The sequence below is a fragment of the Copadichromis virginalis genome, linkage group LG23 (genome assembly GCF_057382275.1).
Source record: "Copadichromis virginalis isolate Kocher_CV1m ecotype Utaka linkage group LG23, C_Virginalis_male_GT1.1, whole genome shotgun sequence".
NCBI classification, from domain to species: domain Eukaryota; kingdom Metazoa; phylum Chordata; class Actinopteri; order Cichliformes; family Cichlidae; genus Copadichromis; species Copadichromis virginalis.
The window spans coordinates 28,757,969-28,782,510 of record NC_140639.1 but is presented as its reverse complement, the minus strand read 5'-3'; the positions used below and the strand labels follow the sequence as shown (position 1 = coordinate 28,782,510).

The 24,542-nt window shown below is 40.8% G+C and overlaps 1 protein-coding gene across 1 annotated transcript; it reads right to left on the bottom strand.

Moving 5' to 3' along the window:
* Positions 1-810: 810 nt before the first annotated feature.
* Positions 811-24,380, bottom strand: LOC146681103 (sodium/potassium-transporting ATPase subunit alpha-1). Its single transcript, XM_085449217.1, has 23 exons — positions 24,217-24,380; positions 23,803-23,913; positions 20,326-20,385; positions 19,035-19,136; positions 18,795-18,896; positions 18,592-18,705; positions 18,173-18,307; positions 17,385-17,502; positions 17,019-17,287; positions 16,618-16,926; positions 15,667-15,801; positions 14,827-15,019; positions 14,550-14,725; positions 14,328-14,464; positions 13,608-13,758; positions 13,355-13,523; positions 13,112-13,266; positions 12,886-13,009; positions 4,823-4,968; positions 4,599-4,729; positions 4,270-4,371; positions 3,112-3,203; positions 811-1,013 (listed from the first exon to the last, which is right to left on the bottom strand). The coding sequence occupies exons 1-23, from the start codon at positions 24,226-24,228 to the stop codon at positions 985-987; spliced, it is 3,072 nt and encodes a 1,023-aa protein (XP_085305343.1). The 5' UTR covers positions 24,229-24,380; the 3' UTR covers positions 811-984.
* Positions 24,381-24,542: the final 162 nt, after the last annotated feature.

Here is a 24,542-nt window from a genome sequence, read left to right as displayed (position 1 = left end):
TAGAACACTCAGATCTGCCACTCAACTACTTCTGACCCAACCCAGATCTCGGCTGAAGTCCCGGGGTGACCGTGCGTTTGCTCTAGCTGCCCCGGTACTGTGGAATACCCTTCCTCTCGACCTCCGCGCATCTGATTCCATTGCACTGTTCAAATCACGATTAAAAACCCACTTATTCAATCTTGCCTTTCCCTCTAGTTAATATTTCTTTTATGATTTTATATCATGCACTTTTATGCTCATTTAAATTCTTGTTTGCTCTGTACCTGTTGCTTTCCTATGTATCAGTGACAGTTATCTGCTTGCATACTTAGTACTTGCTTTGGTCCTATTTCTATTATCCTCCTCCTATTCTCTATCTTACTTGTTAAGCACCTTGGCATACCCTTGGTTTTTAAGTGTGCTTTATAAATAAAGTTTATTATTATTATTATTATATGAGGCAAAAACAGAGTTTGTACAATTACTGAATTTGAAAGTCAATATTTGTTCTGACCACCTTTATTCTTCAATACTTCAATACACTCTGAACTCTAAGTTACTAATTGATGGTAAATGATGATCATGCTTTCCTGTGAAAATGCCCTAAAATATTTCTCCTTCCCTGAGACATCTTGCTTGTTCCCCATTAAGCTCTTCATATTCAATTCCTGCAGTGAAGACTGTTGAGGTGGATAATCCCACTGCACGGGTCATTGCGCCTGACTCACAGGTATGTATCTGCTGAACCTCGGAACATCCTGAATCAAGTTCCTGAAACACGGTTTCCAGTCCAAAGGCATCAGAGAGACAAGCAATCATGCAAGCAGCCTCAGTGAACAGTGGGAATGTTTTATTGGGAAAGAAACACACATCAATATAATCTTAATCTATCCATGCTTTGTGGTGTTATTAATGGGGGGGTCTAATAACTCAAACAAATATGTAACATGGCATTAAATAGTAATGAAGCACACGCTCCCTCCGTGCCTGTGTGGCGTTGGATCAGTAGTATGTTTCTTTCTCCACCCAACCTAGAAAGCAAAGGAGACACAATTAGGGAGGGTTTTTTTTTTTGTTTTTTTAATCTTTCTCACAGTTTAGGGCTCAAATTTGTCTCATTGTCTTTTACAGAGAAAAAAAAGATGGAATACAACACGACAGCCACATCTAAAACGGCTTTGGCCTCAAACCTCGTGCTCAGAAAGATTTCACCCCTCATGCTGGCTGACAGTGATTCGAAGAAATAAGACTTGACTGGGCTTGGGCCGTGTGCGAGAGACTGCATGCTAAATTTAGGGGAAATGCGGCCATTAGGAGATGCACCCTGAAGGGACGGGAGAGGCTGTGTCATTTTTGTTTCATGGTTGCTTATGAGGTTACACCATCAGTGAGGCCATGAATAATCACCCTGGGATGAAATGACTAAAAGAATCACATAAAATGACCCTGTAGCTCAAAAGCTAGATGTTTGAGTTTTATATCATTAGCTGGACATAAAATCCAGTAAAAATGAATGGCGAGAGTGGTCCTAATACCAAAATTCCCCAATTTTGACACCAATTTGGTATTTGGTGTCAAACATAAGGCGCCAGGACTGCAAAAGACTCCAATCTGGCCCGCTGGACATCTTTGGACAATGTGAAGGAGGGCATAAATCTTGGATTTTTAACTGTATTTTCATAAATCTTTCAGTTTTACCTACTGATAAAGACCACCCCATGCATACTAATCATCCTACAGTGATATATTAAATAATAAAATCATGTCATAGATGACCATCTATTATAGAAATGCCTCTGTTTTGGTTATTATTTCACTTAATTTTCTTATATTATAGAAAAATATAGAGATGGATTAAACTTAAACTTACAACGACAGAAAGGGCCCAGTTAAGATCAAAGTGGGCTGTATGTGGCCCTCAATGTAAAATGAGCTTGACATCCCTGCTCTAAATGCTTGAATTATACCATTTAGCATGTTGGGTTTCACTTTTGGGAGAAACTGTGAGTTAAAAAATAGTTTTAAAAAAGTTAAAAAATTATCTAAGGGCAGTTCACTTTGGGCTATTTATGGAGTGGAAAAAGTATTTATTTGCTAGCGCTTTCAAAAAAAAAAGAAAGAAAAGGGGGCCAAAGTTGCTAGAAACCATGTCAGCTCAACTTGTGTTTTTTCCTGTCTGAATGTAACACATTATTCACCATGGATGGGCAGTGGGATGTTCACTGATCTGTGCCGTGGGGCTCAGATGTAGCGCACACGCACTCTCACGCAGCTGCTTCAGAGCCAGCCCTTCGTACAGGTTCTGTTCAGCTTTGTGGGTGGAATGATGCATTAACTACACCACGGTTGGGGGTTCAAATCCCACCGGGCTCTGCCATCTGCCTCAGCTCACTGGTCAGTGTAGGGACACAGTTGTGGCAGCAATACTGGGCACGAGTATCCACGAAAAATAGACTCGCAAGAGGCATACGCCACTTTTGCTGAGCGCGCGTGTGCGCACACACACACACACACACACACACACACACACACACACACACACACACCTGTGTCTCATTTTCACACAGTACAGTGGGCACCTTCACAAAGCTGCGGCTGCCTTTGCTCTGTGATGTCAGCCTCAATGAATCAATGAGACTGACATCAGCCACTGGAGGGAGTTTGTTTGTTTTTGTGGGTTTTTTTAGAAGTTTCAACACCTTTTAAAGCCATCAATATTTCACTACTTTGCAGTCGTGTTTTCAATCCCGTGTGTTTGTCAAAAAATAGCTAAAAAGAAGGTCTCCCATTCAGATGGGGTTTTTTTTAATGCGGTTTAATTACGTTAAAGGGACACATTTTTCCTCTGCCTTCAGCGCTTTTCATGCATTGAGATTACTGCAATGTGTGGGGCGAACTTTTGAGAAAATCACCTCCCAAATATGCAAAAATATGATCCTCTTCTTTCCAAATGTGCAGAGAGCACATATTTTAAGCAACGCAGCACATTTTTATGTATCTGACTTCAAGTCAAGTAAAAAATCCCTCTGTGCCCCACTACATTCAGATTACAATACTGAGAATACAGGCAAAAATGTGTCCTAGGGGCCTCAGATAGTTATATATGTCAAGAGTTAGTGAAGCTCTTACCTCCTGGGTTGCGTCTGAGGATATATCTTCTGGCTTCATCATAAACAAAGATGAGGAGGGAGTAGGGGAAGGCACAGAACCACCACAATGGCCTAAAGGTAAGGATGGACAGACAGGTTGAATTATTAATGGGAATGTGACAAAAAACCCCAACACAAGCACACTCTTCTCTTTTGAACAGAAAAGCTTTTGGGGTGAGCATTAGGCTGTGGAGAACCGGCTATTAAATGAATTCAGAAGCCGTTGAAACAAAATGATGCAGAGAAATCTGACAGCTGGGTTGAGGACATATCCTGTTCATCTCTTTGATAGTGCTCTCTGGCAACGCTAACGAGGCTGCTAAAAGCCCACTAATGCAAAGCCCTGAAAACAAATCCACAAAACTTCTAGAGGGGGTTTGTGTGATTCTATAAGTGTCTTAGAACTAGAGCAGGGGCCTACACCCCTGTCTTTACCCAATAAAATACCCCAGAAGGGCATAGTGTCAGACACATATGCTCAGCACCTTTAATCTGCATAAGATATTTACAGAGGTAAAGAGAGAAATAACTTAGAAAGAACAAAACAGAAGCTAGAGTCTGGGACACAAAACAGGTGAATGAAGAAGGTGAGAAAGGAGAGACAGATCCATGGGAAACCGATGAATAAAGGTGACAAAGGAAAGTAGCGTGTGAACTCTTGAGCTAATGAGCCTCAGTGCTTTCTATTTTTCTCTTTTGGGCAAAGAAACTCATTAGTATAGCATCTCTTGTGCTTCGCTCTGCCTCTGAAGTGGAAATTACCAGTGACACTAGATAATAGCCATCTTATTTTCAACGAGATGATAAAGCTAAAGCATCACCAAACTGAAAACATGAAGCTCTCAAAGGGCTGTCTGCACTGAGTGATGTACGAGAAACCTCCGGAAGGATCCAGCAACCAGGGATGTCTGCAAATTTGCCAAAAGAAGGCTTTTCACACTTTAACAAAAGTTGCCTTGTGCTCAGCGAGGTCCTCAAATAAACTGAACAGACACTCAAAGTGGGATATCAACAAAAGCCAACAGTGAAAAAGGAAAATGAAACGTTCTGCATGATTATTGGAGCCTACGAAATTATCTTGGAAGCTAATTTTAAAGTCATGAGTCACAGGATGGTTCTGTTTGTGTACTTGACTCACTTCATAGGGTACATTCTGAGGGCAACGTCCATGCCTGGGCAGTATGAAAGGAAGGCAGCCAGAGCCGTCTCCTCAAAGAGCCCAAAGATGAGGATGCGGTTCCTGTGGGGGTGAAAAAAAGGTATGGGTCAATACAACAAAAGCTCCTACTCTTAAAATTACCTGACATATTGATGTTCTTGTCATAGGAAAGCATGCAACACAGTACCAAACTGTCATTGTGGCTTGAAGCCATCTCATCAGTAATGTCTTTGATTTTATTTACAATTACTCAAATATAAAGACCCAGTTGTCATTTGAAGATCTCAAGCATCTCTATGTGTACATACGTCATTCCTTGCTGCACAATGGAGTTCCTCCTGGTCTTACAGATGATCAGATCGGCCCACTGCACGATCACAATACTGGCGAAGAAGGCTGTGTGGCAGCTGTACTCTACAATCTTTCTGCGCTCATATGTCTGGAACAGAATAAAATAAAAAGGAAAAGATTAGAATGTTTTCCTTTTCCTAGACTGAAACGCCAATTAAATTTAAGCATAAGTGTGACTGACCCACTGCTGCCCATAGCTGTCTTCCAGGTCATTTACATATTTATCATCCCACAGCACTCTGAGTCCTATCAGGTCCATGGGGAGGAAACCATTTTCAGCCAGGATGACAAAATATGTGAAGAAGCCAGCTGTGGCCTGCATCATACCTAACAGGAGAAAAACAACAGGAAACCTCAGGAAATGCAAATCAGAAGCAGAGTTACAGTTTCTCTAGCTTTCATTAACAACTTTCATACTTGTCTCTGGTAATCAAGATGGAGATAAGACAACCAAATATAACATGTAAGTGGCATTCCCTGCAAAGCTAAGCCTCTGGAGAGACATAAAAGTAAGTAAATCAAGTAACATTTTATTTGTATAGCACCTTCCAAGATAAAAACACAAAGTGCTTCACAGAGAACTGAAAACATAGAAACAAAAATCAACCAAACGCAAGTTTAAAAAGATGAGTTTTTAACAGTATAAAACTATATGTTTGAAATTGTGAAGATATCCTTTAATTTGATTTTCTTCTTTTTGAGGATTTTTAAAAACACGACTTTAAATGGATTTAGTCTCTAAAAATGTGCTGAATTAAAGCTGGAAGTCTGTGCTACAATCTCATCTTGATCAGTTGATTTAAAATCCAATGTGATTTTGGCGGCGCACAGAGACATTTCAAGCTTTAATAAGTGTAGTTAATTAATGGAAATATTGACTTTGTCACTGTAATAAGCATCATATAGATTGCTTCATAAGGTGAAAAAAGGAGAGATATGGGGGACAAAAAAAACTGACTTTGGAAACCCATTGTGTTGTATTTGATGCAGACTTTACCATGAAGTCAGGTATAAAAACATCAAAACCATCTGAAACAAAGCAAGGATATTCACACCAGAAATGTATTGTAAAAGCAAAGATTTCCCCAGCAAAGCGCAACTCGCCAAAACAAGGCAGCCATTTTGGATATGGGATTCAAAGTACAGTATGCAGACTGTCCACCAGGGGGCAGTAGAGAGCATACACTTCAGTTTGTGTTTTGTTTTGTTTTGAGTTGGTAGGAGGAGCATGTGTCTGAGCGACACAAACTCCCTGAGCGGTCCTTTGGACCACTGTGAGCAACAGCAGACATGTCCACTATGGTCACGCCAGCATCGAATCCATCCAAGTTACATGGTTTATTAAAATAATCAGATTATAGACAAGCATGGGGTAGTCACGCTTTCCCTTAGCTCCCGCAACTTTTAGTTATTTGAGCGAGCCCACCTAACTTATCTTTTGAGGCAAATATCTTGGTGATTTGGTGAAGCCGTTGGAACATTTGATGCCCTGTCATGTCGCCTAAACCTGCAAAGTCGAATGGTAAAACAACCGAATGCGTGGTTGCTAGCGTTCCTGCGAATGTTAGCAAAGCCGACATAACAGCACTGCTAGCGGAGCACCATTCAGCTTTACTGGCGAAACTAAAAGTCAGCTTTTGATGACTTGAGTAAAAAGCTGGATGGACTACAGAAGGCATCGGACAACCATGGTGAGTGCCTAGAATCTTTGGGGGAAAGCGCTGAACCGCTCGACCAGCGCCTTGCTAAAGTGGAGGATACCTGTGAGACACTACGGGTCGCTAATGAAAAGCTGAAGGCTAAGCTATCGGACATTGAGTCGAGAAACAGACGCTGCAATGCCCGCCTTATCGGCCTGGAGGAAGGGATTGAGGGTCCACAACCCTCTAAGTTTTTCTCACAGTTGTTGCAAGACGTTTTTGGGAGAGACATTTTCCCCTCTCCCCCCGAACTGGATTGTGCACACCGTATTTCGGCCCCCAAACCGACCCCTGGAGGCAGACCGCGGCCCGTCATTGTCTGTTTTCACCGCTACCAAAACAAGGAGCTGCTAATACGACAGGCTAGGAGGAACGACCTGAAGTATATGGATAAACCATTCCGAGTCTATGAAGACTACAGCCCTGAGGTGGTGAGCCAGCGGAGAGAATACAGGTCAGTGATGTCAAGCTTGTACAAGATGGGCCTGAAACCATCACTGCTATACCCGGCACGACTACGCATTGTTAAAACAGATGGTGTACGCCTCACATTTGGCTCTGTGGCTGAGGCCGAAAGGTTTGTGCAAGACTCCATGGAAGACTGAACTGTTTTGAGGCGCGTGGAACACGGGACTACTTCGGACGACTGTTACGGCATTGTCATGCATCCTTTGTTGATTTTCAGACATTTGACTTCATTTCTTTTTCTTTATTATTTTTTGGCGTGACAGTGCAATTATTTTACACATACTTTGAATGGTGGACTTCACCGGTGTACACCTGGTGAGTCTTATTCCAACCTTTCCACTATGCGGGATTAAGGAGCTTTAGGTAGGATAGTTATGGAAGTTTTTCAGTTAGATTGGATAGGTGTGCTGTTTGTTCTGACATCTAGCGTCACCTGGGGGTTCAGGGGGTTTCTGGGAGGGTTCCAAGTGTTTTATGTTTCTTGTCTGAGCAAGAATGAGCTAAAATTTTTGATATATTTTCAATGGTTACCCCTATTGACTTAGTGACCTGGAATGTTAAAGGCCTGAACCATCCTATTAAAAGAAAGAAGGTTCTCACTCACTTGAAAAATATGGGTACTGATATAGCCTTTATCCAAGAAACCCATCTTAAAACTCTATAGAATATTTATTGTTAAAGAACCGCAGTGATACCTATGAGCACGGAGATTAGGCGGGAGAGATTCTAGCAAGACAGTTGAAATGTGCAAGAGCCAGGCAAACTATTAATGGGGTCGCAACCCGAGATGGTGGAACTGTTACAGATCAACAGGATTATAAGTTGTATAGCTCCGATAATACCAATGATTCTAACCTTCTCTCTGACTTTTTTAGAGACCTAAAGATTCCAACATTGTCCCCAGACGAGGTTTCCACCCTAGATGCACCTCTGCAGCAGCAGGAGATCATAACGGCAATAAAATCATTACAGTTTTGCCGATCACCAGGCCCTGATGGTTTACCGAACGAATTTTATGCCGTCTTTGCTGGAAAACTAGCCCCTGTGTTAGCTACAGAGGTGGGACCAAGTCATTGTTTTGCAAGTCTCAAGTAAGTCTCAAGTCTTTATCCTCAAGTCAAGTCTCAAGTAATGTCAGGCAAGTCAGAGTCGAGTCTCAAGTCACTGGTGTAAAAGTCCGAGTCAAGTCACAAGTCTGAAACTTTGAATTTCAAGTCCTTTCGAGTCTTTAAAAAAAAAAAACGAAAAAATAATGTTGCAGTTATATGCTAAATGTAAATATTAGACCATGTAATTTTAAAATCTGTGTTTTTCTCAACACATGACAAAATAGTGAACTTAGAAAATATACACAAATTGTGAAATTGCACCTCTTTAAAATGCAGCTCAATTAAACCTAGCTCCAAGAATAATTTTCACCGACAGTTCTGAGATAAGCTGCATGTTATTCTTGGATGCGGTTGTAGGACCAGCTTTAAAATCGCATGACAAAAATATCATACACATTAAAAAAAACTGTATCACCAACGTAGCCTGGACAACATTTGCTAGTTAGATGAAGTCAGCTATCTCATTGTAGCATATTTATATGCATATTTATAATCATACGGTTCTTGGAGTGAGTGCATACACTCATGAAGTTTAGTAACTTCAGGTCACTGCAACAAGCCCAGGTACAGTTTACCGACGGATGGGTGCAGGACCTTGAAATGCACCGTGTAGAACGAAAGACCATCGTACGTATCATAAGTTTACCAGTCTCACAAATCGTCGTCATAAATACACATTCCTTAACCGTTTATTAATAGGACCTTTGCGCTCAAGGGTAATTAATTAGTAGTGGAAATAATTTCTGGTACCCATCACAGAAATGTAGCAGTGACAACAATATTGTATGCTGTAATCGTACTGGGCAATTAGTGATACAAAAACCCTGTTTTATCCTGTGAATAAAAGTATATGTTTTTGTCAATGTACCATAATAACAGAAGCGAAACGCAATATTGTGTCAGGACAATTCACTATTTATGCACAATAAATAAAGGAGCATAGCGCGACAATTTCTGTTCAGCGCCAGACTTGCTTGTAACCTATATCACTAATTATGTTATGAAAATGATGTATTAACTACTAAAAAACACTGACCTTCGTGTAAATGCTTGGAGCAGACTAACCTGTGAGCTGGAGGGTTCTGGGACGTTATATTTGATCTTTGAATGGCTGCAATCCAGGCCGTCTTTGTTACTTCGGAAACATGGCTAGAACAATTTCTCTTCAACGACGTAATCCGATAACAACCGATCTCTTTACCCGTCGGCTTCCCGTGGCTGTCATGCGACCGGCTATTGCAGTTAATAATACAACGGCTTCTTGACATTTTTGTGTTTCTTTTTATCGCTGTATAACTGATTTTAATTGAAAGCCTGCGTGCGCTAGTACCGCTTGCCACGAGTTCCCAGAATCCTTTGCGGTTCTACCCGTGAATGACGTCACATTTTCAATCTCTATATAATATGCATGTTAAATTTTATATTTGGGGTAAAATATCAAGTCTTTTCAAGTCCAATTCAAGTCCCAAGTCATTGGTGTAAAAGTCCAAGTCAAGTCACAAGTCTTAGAACATTTTTTCAAGTCAAGTCTAAAGTCATAAAATTAATGACTCGAGTCTGACTCGAGTCCAAGTCATGTGACTCGAGTCCACACCTCTGGTTAGCTACATTATATACTGACTCTCTTGCCAAAGGTGTTTTGCCTGATAGCCTAAATCAAGCTTGTATAACATTACTTCCCAAAAAAGATAAAAACCCTTTGGAATGTGGATCCTACAGGCCGATTTCACTCCTGAATTCAGACTATAAAATACTAGCAAAGATTTTGGCCAACCGATTGGAAAAAGTTTTACCCAACATAATCTCTTCAGCTCAGACTGGTTTTATTAAAAACAGTCACTCCTTTTTTAGTATTCGTCGACTACTTAATATAATGTACACCCCCAGTCAAGCTGCTTCTAAATGCCTCCATGGATGCGGAGAAGGCTTTCGATAGAGTAGAATGGGAATATCTATTCGAGGCCTTGCAAAGATTTGGGTTTGGAAGTTCCTTTTTATCCTGGGTGAAATTACTCTATGCCTGTCCTTCAGCTATGGTACTCACTAATAACCGTTATTCTAAACCGTTCCGCTTACATCGTGGAACCTGTCAGGGCTGCCCCCTTAGCCCCCTCCTTTTCGTATTAGCTATTGAGCCATTGGCAATAGCTATAAGAAGTAATCATGCTATTCAAGGCATTTCGCGATACGGAACTGAGCTATCAGCACTACAGCACGATTGCAGCGGACCCGTATGGGTAGAAATGGAGAAGCTCTCTTCTGGTTCTTTTTTGCTATTGTCTATCGTAGGTGCATCTATCCCGTTACCCAAAAGCCTGACAATTGAGAATCCTGTAGTTAATAATACTATCCAAATTTGCTTTCAGTTTAGAAAAAATTTTAATCTTCTGAAGATGTGCTTAGGCAGCCCAGTAGCTTCCAACTATGTTTTTTCCCCTTCAATGTCTGATGCCACATTTCAGGGCTGGCAGAGGTGAGGGCTGAGATCTTTAAAAGAACTATTAATTGACGGCACGTTTGCCTCATTTGAACAGCTGACTAATAAATACAACTTACCCCCCTCTCATTTTTTTAGGTATCTACAAATACGACACTTTCTTTCAGGCTCTATCCCAGGGTTCCCAAATAAACACCCTAATGATGTAATGGATGACATTATGTGTTTCAACCCGGTTAAGAAAAAGGCCATATCATCAATACTTGTTCTGATTTTGCGCCTGGGTTCTTCCTCTATGTCTGCAATTAAGCGATCCTGGGAAGAGGATCTTAAAATCTGTGTTGCTGAAGCAGACTGGGGCAATGTTTTAAGTAATATTCACTCGTCCTCCATGTGTGCAAGACATTGCCTTCTGCAGTTTAAAATAGTGCATAGGGTACATCTCAGCAAATCAAAATTGGCAAAGATGTATCCTCAGATTGACCCAACGTGCGAAAGATGTAAATTGGCAGAGGCCACCTTGATCCATATGTTTTGGTCCTGTCCCAAAATACAAAAGTTCTGGACGGATGTCTGTGAGGCATATTTGGAATGAGAGTGTCACTCAATCCACTTTTATTTTTATTTGGGGTCAATTCCGATGGTCTGGCACTACCGGCAGGGGGTCAAAGACTTATTGCCTTCTCTACACTATTGGCAAGATGTCTAATACTTTTGAAGTGGAAGGACGCAGCCCTGCCCATGGTTTCGTATTGGGTTAAGGATGTATTATTTCATCTTAAATTAGAGAAAATTAGGTTCGTTTTGAGAGGATCAGTAAAGAAATTTAATAAAGTCTGGAAACCCTTTTTGATATTTTTTGACCAACCATCAACACAGGTTCAGGAGTGACCTTTATTTATTTATTTTTAATTATATTTGTTTGCTTATTTTTTCTTCCTTCTTATTCTGTATACCTTGGCTGGTGTTATTTCGCACTGATTGAAAGTTTTTCCTTTTAAACTTTTGATTACTTGAGGGGTGTTGTTTGTCAGGATGGGTTTTTATTTTAATTTTTCTCCCCTCTTTTACTTTTATTTGATGCTTTATGTTTTTGTATTTCATTGTGAAAAATAATAAATATATTAAACACCAAAATAATAAAATTACAGCATTTACATTTATGTTAGACTACTTTTAATTAACTGCTTTAGCCCACTTACAATGAAAATTTAAAAAAAAAACTTGTTCATGACCTGTGTAGTATGTTAACACTATTGGAAGTAAAAATAACTTGAACTCAAAGTTTGAAAACACAACTTTCTTTCTTTCTTTTCTTTTTTTTATTTTTTATAAAGCTCTGACTTGTATTATGAGTATGAGTCTGTGGTCTGGGAAATACAGTACTGTATATAATGACCAATGCTGGGCAATTAATTATGTAGTTACTTCTTCAAAAAAGTAACTGAGTTTTGCAAACGTTTTTTGCAGCTGTTTACCTAAAAATGCAGCCAAGGTGTTTTTTTAAAATAAACGTTTCAAACTATATACAGAACAATCAGGTGTTCTGCATCAAATTTGATGCCACACAAATTATTTGTGCCACTCCAAAAAAAAAATTTCTGTCCACTATGAGATAATGGAGAACAACAGCCTGATACCTGCAGGCCTGACAGCAGGAGATGTATCACTCCTGTAACACCTGTAACATTCAGATGCCTCATTGTTCTGACACACACAACAAAACTATTGAAAACTATCGCAAATCTCTCACATCTCAAAACACCACTGTCAGTCCTAAAACTTCCCCCTTCCTAAGCAACTAAATGCCATGTTGCCATATCATTTTTTGATTGGTCGACATGGTACTTTTTTCCACCAATAGGAAAAGGTGGGGTTTTTTTTGATTTTGTTTTTGCTCACAGGCGGAGAGTGCTTTCGAGCGTGTTCCGTATAAAACGCTGGTTTTACCGTTTCTTCCCGCAGTAAATATAAATAACAATGGTATTCAGGAAGGCAACCAAACATTGCATATATTTTTATCATAACTCTGGTTTTACGTGGCCCACAACAACACAATTTAAAAACTGGTATAAAGTCCACACTTTTTCCGTCAATTGCTCCGTCTGTCCTGCTCACATCTCCAATGGTCGTACACGTTGTGATTAACGTGGCTTCACTCCACATCAGCCACGCCGCTTTGCTAGCTAAAACACCGGTGTCGGCACATAAGGACGCTGTCATAGCCTGTCAGCGACGCTGATTAGCTGCGTATATACGAATGTGAATCGCATTATTGGCTGGACTATGGGATAAGGTGGCATCGTTCTAATCCCATACGGGAACAGCCAGTCACTTACTGACTAACACTGCAAAACAGAATTGTTAAAGTATTAATTTTAATTTCAATTCAGGTAGATTTTTTTTCTGTGCACAACGCAGATTTTCTGTGCACAGACCGTGCCAGCACACGCGCAGCTTAGAGGGAACATTGGTCACAAGTCATGTATCGATTATAAAAACTGAGATTTATATATAAATAATGTCTTACCAATTTGTCCGTAGGCTATACTGATGAGCCTTTCATTCACTAGCTTGTCTGTTTTGGGGTTTCTGGGCTGTCTCTTCATGATGTCGCTCTCAGCTTTCTCATAAGCCAGGGAGATGGCAGGGACCTGCAAAACCACAAGTGAATAAATATACACATGAACTTTCCACCCAAATTTGAGTTCAGTTGAATCTCTCTATAGAACAGGATGAAGAGCCAAACAGCTCACCATGTCAGTTCCCAGATCAATACAGAGGATGGTGACGGTTCCCAGGGGCAGAGGGATGTTGGCGATGATGAAGAGGAGGAAGGGTGAGATCTCGGGGATGTTACTGGTCAGAGTGTAGGCGATGGACTTCTTCAAGTTGTCAAAGATCAGACGGCCTGAACAAAGTAATTTAGTAGATTCAGTGATGTTTTGTATTTTGTATTTCCAGATTTCTGCAGGTGTAGGTCTTGATATAGATCTTACCTTCTTCCACTCCAGTGACAATGGAGGCAAAGTTATCGTCCAGCAGGATCATGTCAGCAGCCTGTTTGGAGACATCAGATCCAGCGATGCCCATGGCAACACCGATGTCAGCTTTCTTCAGAGCTGGAGAGTCGTTCACACCATCACCTGTCACGGCCACAATGGCTCCCTGGACAAGGAAGAACATGTTTTTACAAGTTCCAAACAAAACATTTGTCAAACTGTGTCTGTGAGAATCCCCCCCGATGCTCACCTGTCTCTGGCATCCTTCCACAATGATCAGTTTCTGTTGAGGGGAGGTCCTGGCAAATACAATTTCAGTGTGGTGCTTCAGCAAATCATCAAGCTCCTCTGAGGTCATGTCTTTAAGCTCACCACCATGGACAACACAGGCCTTAGCATCCCTGAAGAAATTACAACAACATTAGTACAACAGTAGGGTATCATCAGGAGATTAGAAAGAAAAAAAAACAAAAAAATAAAGTCAATTTGACCAAAACAAAGACAGCATCACCCTTAGGAAGAACTAGGACTCCCAATTATAGACAATGAGTTCTAGCTCCTCAGCCACACCTACCCTACAGCAACTGCTTTGTTCTAAGGGGGTTGTGGCTGAGGAGGTAGAGCACGTTGTCTACTAATTGGGAGTCCTCCATTTGCATCCAAGTATCTTTGGGCCAGTTACTGAACCCCGAGTTGCCATAAATCCAGAGTAAATGTAAGGTTAAAAGTTAAAATGGAGTAGAGGTAATGTTAAAAACACTTTTGGCATAGAAAAGGGTGCTTGTGTGACTGTGTGTTGAAGAGGTAATGAAGCTTGTAGTAAGAAAGTGCTTTAAGTGCTAAGGTAGAGTACAAAAGCACTATTTAAGAACCAGCCCATTCACCAGCTAATGGCCACAGAACGATTTTTACCAGCTGCTCCTTACGCTTGAGAAATACTAGCACAGTGAATCTTTGAAAGAGAACTAACCTAGGGTTGACCTCTGAAACTGGAACATTCAGGCGGGCAGCAATGTCTTCAACAGTCTCATTGCCTTCGGAGATGATACCCACACCTTTAGCAATAGCCTTGGCTGTAATTGGATGGTCACCTGTGACCATGATGACCTGAGAGAGAAGAGATGAGAAAAAATTGGAGTACTTTGTACAAACAAAAAAAACAAATATCTGGTCATCCAAAAAGTTATCATACCTTGATTCCAGCACTCCTGCATTTACCAACAGCATCAGGCACAGCAGCACGAGGAGGGTCAATCATGGCCATGAGTCCGACGAAGCACAGGTTCTCAGTGGGGAAGTTCACTTCATCAGTATCAAAAGCAAATCCCTCTGGGAACTGGTCATCAGGCAGGTGACAGTGGCAGAAACCTGAATAAGACACAAAGAAAATGCTAGTCAGGACTTTGCAGAACTTTGCCTTGTTTCCACTACCTAATAAAGGATGTAGCTATAGAAGGAATGCTCTGTACCCAAAACTCTCTCTCCAAGACCTCCCAACTCAACATAGGCATTCTGGAAAGCATCTTTCATCTCATCATCCAGAGCCTGCTCTTTGCCCTGAAGCACAATGGAGGAACAGCGGTCCAAAATCCTCTCTGGAGCTCCTTTCATCACCAACAGATGCTTGGTTTCCCCAGGAGTGGTGTTTTTATGGATGGAGAGCTGTGGGACAACAGAAAGGCTGGATTTAAATTCAGGTTTTATCTATACTATCAGTGGTTTATGTAATGAAAAAAAACTGGTTTACTCTAGACAGCTTTGATAAGAACTTTAGCCAAAAACAGCTTATGATTAATCCAACCACTAGGGGGCACAAATCAGCATTTACTACTAAATATGTTGTACACCGAGACTATACATAACAGACCAAGATAATCAAAGATTTAATTAAAAAGGGCATTCCAGAATGGCCTAAAACCTGCATGCCTTCTAATGTCCAGAAGGTCTGTTTGGATAAAGCAGTTTGTATTGATGACTGTATGATATTAAACCTGAGTAAATACTTTACTGATTAGTTTATTGTCTAACTCTTTTAAATTTGCAGATGCTCAACTGGCAAACCACAGCGTAATTTAAACTAAAATATATGATAAAGCAGGGTAGGGTTTAGGGGATTGCCAGGCTGTGATTTGTGCTGTTTGTTTCACAGTCAGAGCCACAAGCCTTCTTGTTCAGGTTAAAAAAGAAATAAGATGGAAACAGCCTAATGCTCAAATCAATGCTTTAAAACAACACTTGAGTGGCTAAACAATCTGTGGATCAGTTTTCTTTTATTTTTGAGCTTTTATCACACTATCTGAATGGTTTACCTGGTATTTGTTTGTGGAATTGAAAGGGATCTCAGCAATTTTGGGGTATTTTTCTCTCATTTCACTGACAGATCCACAGCACAACTCAATACACTTCAGCAAGGCAGCTTCTGAGGCATCACCAGCGACATCTCTCTGTGGATTTTAGAAAAAAACTGTCATTAAAATTGGATCAACAATCACATCCCATGCCTTCTCTATTACAATATGTTGCAAATGTAGACTGATAAATACAGAACTATATATATAGATAATTTGTTGTTGAATTACATAAAATATACAGCACCTGGGTCTTAATGAATACCACTCCCTGAACTGGGTAGATGATTTTGAGGACTAGGATTCAGTTTTAATTTAATTCCACAGTACAATATCACTTGTATCAAATGTTGATTTACTCTTACACTCTTATATAAGCTTATATAAACTCTAATATAATTCGCCGACTATGCATTGCCTACATTTGATTCCGTCCATAATGAGCATTAGTAGCACACTTGCCAGGATTCATTACATATATTAACTTATGGTTTTTTTCTGGCCAGCCATCGCTAAAGAACCAGCTGTATATTTAAAACAGCCTTTAATTATCTTGAGTGCTTTTCTAAAGACTTCTAGCGCTGATTGGCTGCATTTGTATTTGCTTGTATCCCAAAAGTTCCAAGCCAAGTCATAACACTGCAGCACTTCACACATAGCCACTGCATCCCATGTTCACTGGGTATACTATCAAATTCCTTAAAATATTTAAAGGAATTAGGTCAATACACCACGAGGTAATAAGCTCTGTGCTTGTTTACAACCAGAGCTGTGAGGATTTGCTCCACTGAAACAAAGGTTCTTACAGTGGGGAATTATTTGGAGTCTTTCGTGATGGTCACGATGGATGAACTAGAGTACAACAGGTAGTGCTTAGGAAGCTGAGTAGTTTTACAGATGAAGATTTCTCACCTTCAGAATGGGAACGTTGCTCTGGTCAGCCAGGAAAACGGCACGGTTGCAGAGTCCAGCGATTCTGGACAGATTAGCCCAGGTGGCAGAGCTCCTGTCAAAAGAGGTACCACTCTGGTTCTCAGTGGTGTCAGCCTCATGGATCTGGTTGTCAAACCACATGTGGGCCACAGTCATTCTGTTCTGGGTCAGGGTGCCGGTCTTGTCAGAACAGATGGTGGAGGTGGACCCCAGAGTCTCGACAGCTTCCAAGTTCTTCACCAGGCAGTTCTTCTTGGCCATACGCTTAGCAGTCAGAGTCAGACACACCTACAGACAATTTAGGTTTTAAGAACCACAGTCTTTTTGTATCAATAAATATAAGGTATTTAAAAGGAATGCCATTAGACACCAAAACTCACAGTGACAGTAGCCAAAAGACCTTCTGGCACGTTGGCGACAATGATACCAATAAGGAAGATGACAGCCTCCAGCCAGTTATATCCAAGGATGAGAGAGAGGATGAAGAAAGAAACACCCAAGAACACGGCCACTCCAGTGATGATGTGGATAAAATGCTCGATCTCAATGGCAATGGGAGTTTTTCCGCCCTCTAGACTGGAAGCCAGGGTGGCGATGCGGCCCATGACGGTATTATCACCAGTGTTGATGACGATTCCTCTGGCTGTGCCTGAAAAGAGAAGACAGACTGAGTCCATGGAAGCTTGGTGATGATTCATGATCTCTATATACATTTCTATGTCAACCACTAATTCTCCATGCTGTACCTTCAATACAGTTGGTGGAGAAGAAAGAAATATTCCTGGTTTCCAGTGGGTTTTCATTGGAGAAGTCTGGAGAACGAGTCTGGGGCTCTGATTCACCAGTCAGGGAGGAGTTGTCCACCTGAGGAATGAAAGCACAGAAGCAGGAATCAGTGACAAAAGACATCACGCTGATCAAGCCAGAAAAAGGATATATTGAGAAGCTGAGATGGAGGTGGGTTGCCAAACAGCTTGCAGGTGAGCAACAAATGTATGTTGGGTAAAGAAACTCAAACACAGTCTAGATAAGATTCCTCGTTAGGAAACATAGAAAGGTTTCTGATAAGCAATCATCTGATGCTGAGATCATGATGTGAGCTTGCCTTTAATGCTTTCGTGGACTAACATTCCGCCCAGTTACTCAAAAACCATAACACATGAATCAGAAACATTATCACAGGGCAGCTTGAGTGTAAAGAAGTAAATTGAACAGTCTAAAAATATATATTAGCTATCAAACCCACGCTCTACAAAAGTATTTGTTGGGATTAACACAAGTAGTTGATACAGGGGCAGGGATAGCTCAGTAGGTAAAGTGGTCGCCCCATGATCGGAAGGTCGGCGGTTCGAATCCACTTAACGGCTACCCTGAGGTACCCCTGAGCAAGGTACCGTCCCTACACACTGCTCCCCGGGCGCCTGCTTAGTGGGCTGCCCACTGCTTCACAGAGTGAATGGGTCAAATGCAGAGAAAAACAAGTAATTTCCCCATGGGGATCAATAAAGTATCCATTATTATTATTATTACAGACCTTGCAGCCATGAGCAGAGATAATTCTCAGATCAGCAGGGATCCTGTCTCCTCCTTTCACCTCCACTAAATCTCCAAGCACCACCTCCTCAGCATTGATGTTCTTCTTCTCTCCATCACGGATAACCAGGGCTTGCTATAAAACCAAAGACTTAAGTTAAACATTATAAAACAATAACTACATTATAAAACATGTCAAAAAGACATGATGAATATTTCTTGTTTTTAATTCCCAGATGATTCAGATGAGTGATGGTAAAATGTATCATCATTGTTGTAATACCGATGACGAAACACTACTCCTTAGAGTTGTGCAACTAGTACTGTTGGGTGTTACCACTGGGAGGCTACAAAGCAATTTAAGACAAAAACAGTGTGTATAAATGAACTGTTACATTAGCTTTTCTTTTTGTGTCTCACCTGTGGGACCAAGTTCTTGAAGGACTCCATGATCTTGGAGCTCTTGGCCTCTTGGTAGTAGGAGAAGCAACCGGTGATGATGACGACAGCAGAAAGCACAATACCTAGGTACAACTACATGAAGAGAGAAGAGAGACATAACCTTTGTAACTATTAATTCTTTAATTAATATGTCACAATCTATATAAAGAAACTATCATTACGTTATCATTTGTAGGTTCATCTTCTGAGGCAGCCTGGATACCATAAGCCAAGAAGCAGAGGATGGCACCAATCCACAGCAGCATGGAGAAACCACCAAACAGCTGGAAACAAGAGGAAATAACAATCAGGCTTTGCTGGTTGTACTGGTTTACAGTGACACAGACTTAATTTGCATTTCTACTATTTGAATATTCAAAAACAGGTTTATGGTTTGCAAGGGGAGGATGTTTGACTCTTACCTGTTTGCAGAACTTGACCCATTCAGGTGTCGTGGGGGGAGGTGTGAGGGCGTTGGGGCCATCTCGGGCCAGGATCTCTTTTGCTCTGGAGGAGGAAAGACCCTAAAAAGAAAAACAAAATAAGAAGAAGCTGTGCAAACTATAATATAAAAAAATATTCATCTGTTCTCTAAATCTGTCTAAATCTTCATTTACTGGGTGAGAACCATAATAAAGGACAAGAACAAGAACGGTTTTATTTGGTAAACAGGTTCACTCTATTCCACAAAGACATGGTGGATTAAGGTCTGGTTGACGCAAAACAAAAGAAAACCCGAACGCGTGAAGAAAATTATCTCCCTAATCTTAAAATGAGAGCTTCCTCTGTTTTATGTGTGACTTGCAGTAAATGAAAACTCAACATACCAGTAGTAATAAAACCAAGACAGAGAAATATACCAGATGATCAAGTTGTATTTCTATTACTTCATGTGTGACTGAAAGTCTCTTTAAACAAATACCAAGATTAACAAGGAGCTTTTTTTCTCTCCTTGTTGGCAGGATCAATAAGTCTGGTGTTCTGGTGTGAATGAAGCCTTTGTTTTAGGGCAAACTCAGACAGATCAGATTTCAGGAGATAACCAGCGTCACTCAGGCATTTGGCCGTGGTGGAATTGTATTGGCTAGTGCAATTGGATTCTGTGTGTATGTAACCTTAGCTTGATGAGGAAAACATGAAGAACAACTATTGTGTAGGAGCTAGCTTTGCTTTCTTTGTACAGTGTGGCGTGCACTGATACCTTAAAGAGCTACTCTCTTTCCTCTTCCTAGAAATTTCTCGTGTCTTCTCTTGTTTGTGGGAACATGTAGCATCATTGTAACAATGCAACAGCATGACTACTTTCTAACAAAGTAGTCTTTGACCTGCTTGCAAATCATACTTATAGCCAAGACCATTACAGTACTTTTAAATAACAGGGACACTTTTTATTTCTATCCAGTGTTTTGAAAAGTCCCTTTTCACCTGCTTTTCATTGGGAGGAAGGAAGGAATGAGGCCAACACCTGTAAAACTAGGCTAAAAACCAAGAAATGAATTTCTTTGCTGCATGACTATCTGTGCCTCCACTTCTTTGCTCTTGGATAAACACTACACTGCTGGATAAGTACAAGAAAAAAGTGAAACTTTGTCCACGTCTTTAGTCCGCTGTTTGACCTCAGCTTGGATTGTGAAATCTTCCCTTACCTCTGTCTTTATCAGCTGAAAGACTCACAAAAACAAAGACACACATACACACATCTGGAATGCTCACCCTGGTTAGGTCAGTTCCATATTTTCTGTGAAGTTCATCCAAGGTTAACTTGTGATCATCCTATGGAGAGAGAAGGAAAGAGACTGAGAGACATTGCATAAGTGAGACATGAAGGCTGCCGTGAGCTCAGTGACGTTCGGATTGGCTCAAGCAATCAGTTTGCTGCGAGCAAACACTCCGTAAATCGATGTCACCCAACTGATAGACTGATGTTTGCTCTCAAAAGTTTGTGCTCATTTGTTTGACATTTCAGCAAAGCTCCCCAAGAACTCTATCTGACTCAGAGGCTAACTCACGTCATTATCAGTGACATCAAAGTGAATTTGGTGCAAGATTTTCATAATGATTTCTTGTAGTGTTTAACCATGAGTGTTTGTAAGCCACCAAACGTTTTAATCAAGCAATAATTCAGTTAATTCCAAATGCGATAGTGGCAGAAACTAAAGTAGCTCTGCAAATGAACCACCAGAGACGCATGTGTTCATCGATGCCTACATTGAGATTATCTCATGTCATTCGGATGAGCTGCAGTGATATCTAACTCCCACCTTTCATTGATTGGAAACTGAGAGACAACACAGTCATGCGATCAAGAGTGCACTAAAGCAATTTCCATTTCCATTTCCAGACAAAAACGAACAAAAACAAAAATTATTATTTACATAAATAAAGCAAGGATGTTGTTTTATAGCCACAAATTTATATGTTAATGGTTTTAAAGATAGCGGCAGATAATCTTCTGGGACTGCTGTGTCACATATCATGAGGTGACGTTGCCTAGCAACCACCTATCAATGGGCTAAGATGACCCATTTCTTTTTTTTCTTTTTTTTGGCGTTTATGCACCTACAGCAAACCAGCTCCAGCATCGCTATCACTTTAATTTTAAAACAATGCCATCTGATTTGTATCCACAAAACCTGGATGGTGTATTACGTGGGTTGTGACATCATCACGTTGCCTAGCAACCGCCTACCAACAGACTAAAAATCATAGCACGTGTACTGTGGCATGGGCATGTGCTGGTGATACGAAAGTACAGGATCACTTTGATTGTTTAAAGTGTAAAAGCTCCAGTCGTTTACTGCCTGCACTGTGAAAAGCGTGTCAGAGTTGTAGTTGCAGGTAAATGATTGTCACTCAGCTTTCTGCTTTAATAGATTGCAGTTTCTTTTTTGGTTAACCTTTATTTAACAGAAGGAGTGCACATCAAGTTTCACTTACTGTGTGCTGGGTTGATCTGACTAGTTAAGTTTTTAATTAAAAAAGTTAATTAAACCACTTCTCTTTCTTCACTGTGCTTGATGACATTTCTCTGCACGCTTTCCTGTCACATGGGGAAAAAAATGGGGGTAACCGCATGGTTCAATCAGCATGGCCACTTTTTTGCATCACAATAAGCATGCAAAGTGTTCCATACCAAATGTGCCACAGATACTGTGCTTATATTACATGCTACAGGCTAGCTTTCATATTCTGGCTTATAAAGACCTACACCTTGGCCATCCACAAACTGCTGAAGAAACAAACTCTATAACTCAGTAAGATCTATATTTAGGACTTTCTGTTAGACTTTGTCACAATTTATCAAATCACTAGCTGCGTTGTGTTATTGTGGGCCTGTTCCCTTTGTCTTTAGCTGGACTTTGATGCCTCGGTTAATTGTATGATGATGCAATAATCATTAACAGATTGCCAAATCCATGGGTTTCATAGAGAGTCACCTACAGTTTTACTACTGAGCTGATACATTAATCCAATACGTTATTAATATTTAACTAAAGTTCAAATCTGGGGATTATCAATCCAAGCTGCCCTTTGACAGTAAATCTTATTTTGAAATGCACATTCAATGGTGGCCTGACACATGAAAGACAATGCCTGCTTTTAATTGCAGGCCATGGGAGGTCATGGCACTTTGGTGATAGGGTTGCCATGGCATTGAGATGTCCTTCAGTGACAGCAGGACTTTGAGATGTAGTTAAGATGTACACGGGACAGTAATCATTCATGTGTGTGGAAGATGGGGCTTTTATTACCTAATAACCCTCAGTATTCTGTGACCTGCAGGATGACATTGGGAAGAAGGGACTGTCGCTTGTGTCAAGACAAAATCACTGTAGAAGTGCCAAAGACCGCTAATAGCATGTTCTGTCAAAAATGTTGTTTTTAACAAGTTACTTTGGAGCCATGTTGGATATCTGATATTACCTAACAATATCTATCTACATGTTTTCTTTGTGACCTTGTGAAAGTCATTGACCAGCAACATTTAAAAAACACCATTCTGCCAAATAATTGATGGTTCCTCATGACAGAAGTGACATTTCAACACAGATCGCTCGCTAATACTTGACTGGTGTTTGGAGATGTTGGTAAACTTGCCTATGTGTCAACTGACCTTGTCAAGGACAAGGACAAGGCTAAAATATTTTCTAGAGTATACATCTTAAATATACGTGAATATGTACATATATAGAAATAAACGAGTAACCAGTGACTTTACGTGTTAGTTTTAAAAACGCACTAGTTTTACCTGCTTCTTCTGTTTTTGACTGATAACCAACAAATCTATGTTAATCCGAATGGAAGGAAAATTTGCCTGGAATTGAAATGCATAATATTAAGAGTCTGAGATAAATGTCGCGCTGAGTTGTCTCCAGTGGAGACGTGAGAAGAGAGGTGAATGCCTCCATGTGTCGGATAAAAACCTAAACACTTGAAACTTTTAATAAAAGCATCCCTGGCTTCTAAAATACCAAAACGACCGTTTTAACTGGTCATCGGTGCTCTGCAGTTGACTTTGTCGTGAACTCACACCAAGTTCCTTGCTGACCTTGGGAAATGACCTAAGCAAGCTGCAGACTGTGACTGAGAAAAAGCTGACACCAGTGGAAAACATCTCAGTGTTCTGCTTTTTTTCCCCCTCCCTCTCTCTCATCTGTCTACGCCAGGATGTTTAAAAACCTGTCTAAACTTTTAAGTGTGAAACTTCACAACTCCACCAGTCTCTACGTCATCAGAGTCCAGTGGGAAGAGTTGAAATTTTGAAGCCTAACAATAAAATAAATGCTGAGTGTTTGTGGAAGTTTATGCATTTGAAACATCCTGGCACTCCCACCCAGCACTGACGTGTTTGGTTGAGATCAGTCTTTATAGACATGGCTTGCAATTTAATTATAGCTGTGAGCTACACTATGCAAGCAGTCCCAATAATGTGTGACTGTACATGCAGCAGTGTAAGCACAGAGCTACGTCTCATGTGACCAGCCATGAGGCCAAAGCAGAGGTTTGTATCGCTGGCAGTGACTGAGTGTTAACATGAACTGAGTGAATTTTATAAAATGACTTGACTTTAACTAGTTTAGATGTCATTTGTAGGCTTTAGTGTCACCATTTTATGCTTAAATCACATCAATCGAGGCCTCAAGTGGCAACTAATTACAGACTGGCTTTGCTCAAGCACTCTGTACTCACAAGGTCGACTTCTTTTTTCAGATCGTCCATATCCTTCTTGGCCTTGGCCTTCTTGTCTTTCTTGCCCCCATCTTCCGAGGTTGCCGCCAGTTTGTATTCATCTTTCCCTCTCTGCAGTGAAAGAAAGGGAAACAAAGTTAGCCTCTGACAAAAAAACAGAAAAAGCCTGAGGGAAGAAAGCCCTGGAGCTTCCGATTTTAAGAAGCGGGAAGCTATGTCAACTGTCCTGTTCAAACATATTGTGAAACTCCTGTAAATTATTATCAACACAAGTGAGATCTTTGAGTTCTGGAGTTCATAAACTTCCTAAAGCTGTAAAGAAAGACGTAGTCTAAGTCAATGCAGGAGAATCTGGCACTCACATGCAAAGTTAAGCAACCTTAAGCAAACTTGTGACAGAGTTCCAACACTTACCCCAAGCCCCATGACTGCAGCACGAGTCAGAGAGTGGTCAGTCCAATTGCTTTTTAAAACTGAAACTTCCCACTCCGCCTCTGCCTCTCTCTCTCACGCTCACTCTCTTCCTCTTTTCAGTCGTCTTCCACTCTCCCCAGAGCAGAGAAGGTAGAGGCGGTTGCAGAAATACACCTTTATACCTGGAGGAATAAGAGGAGGGGCTTGCTGGGTGGGGGAAGGGAGCTAAAACTGGACAGGTAGCTTAGTTGGGGGAAGTTTACTTGCATTGGGAGGAGGCGTGCCTGAGAAAGGGTGGGCTAAATCTTACTCAACTTCTCATTTTT

Excerpts from the sequence above, each read along its gene's own strand:
- LOC146681103 (XM_085449217.1), bottom strand. Across the intron at positions 15,020-15,666 it reads ATTCCACAAACAAATACCAG|CTCTCCATCCATAAAAACAC; the intron begins GTAAACCATTCA and ends GTTGTCCCACAG. Across the intron at positions 14,726-14,826 it reads TCTTGGAGAGAGAGTTTTGG|GTTTCTGCCACTGTCACCTG; the intron begins GTACAGAGCATT and ends TGTCTTATTCAG.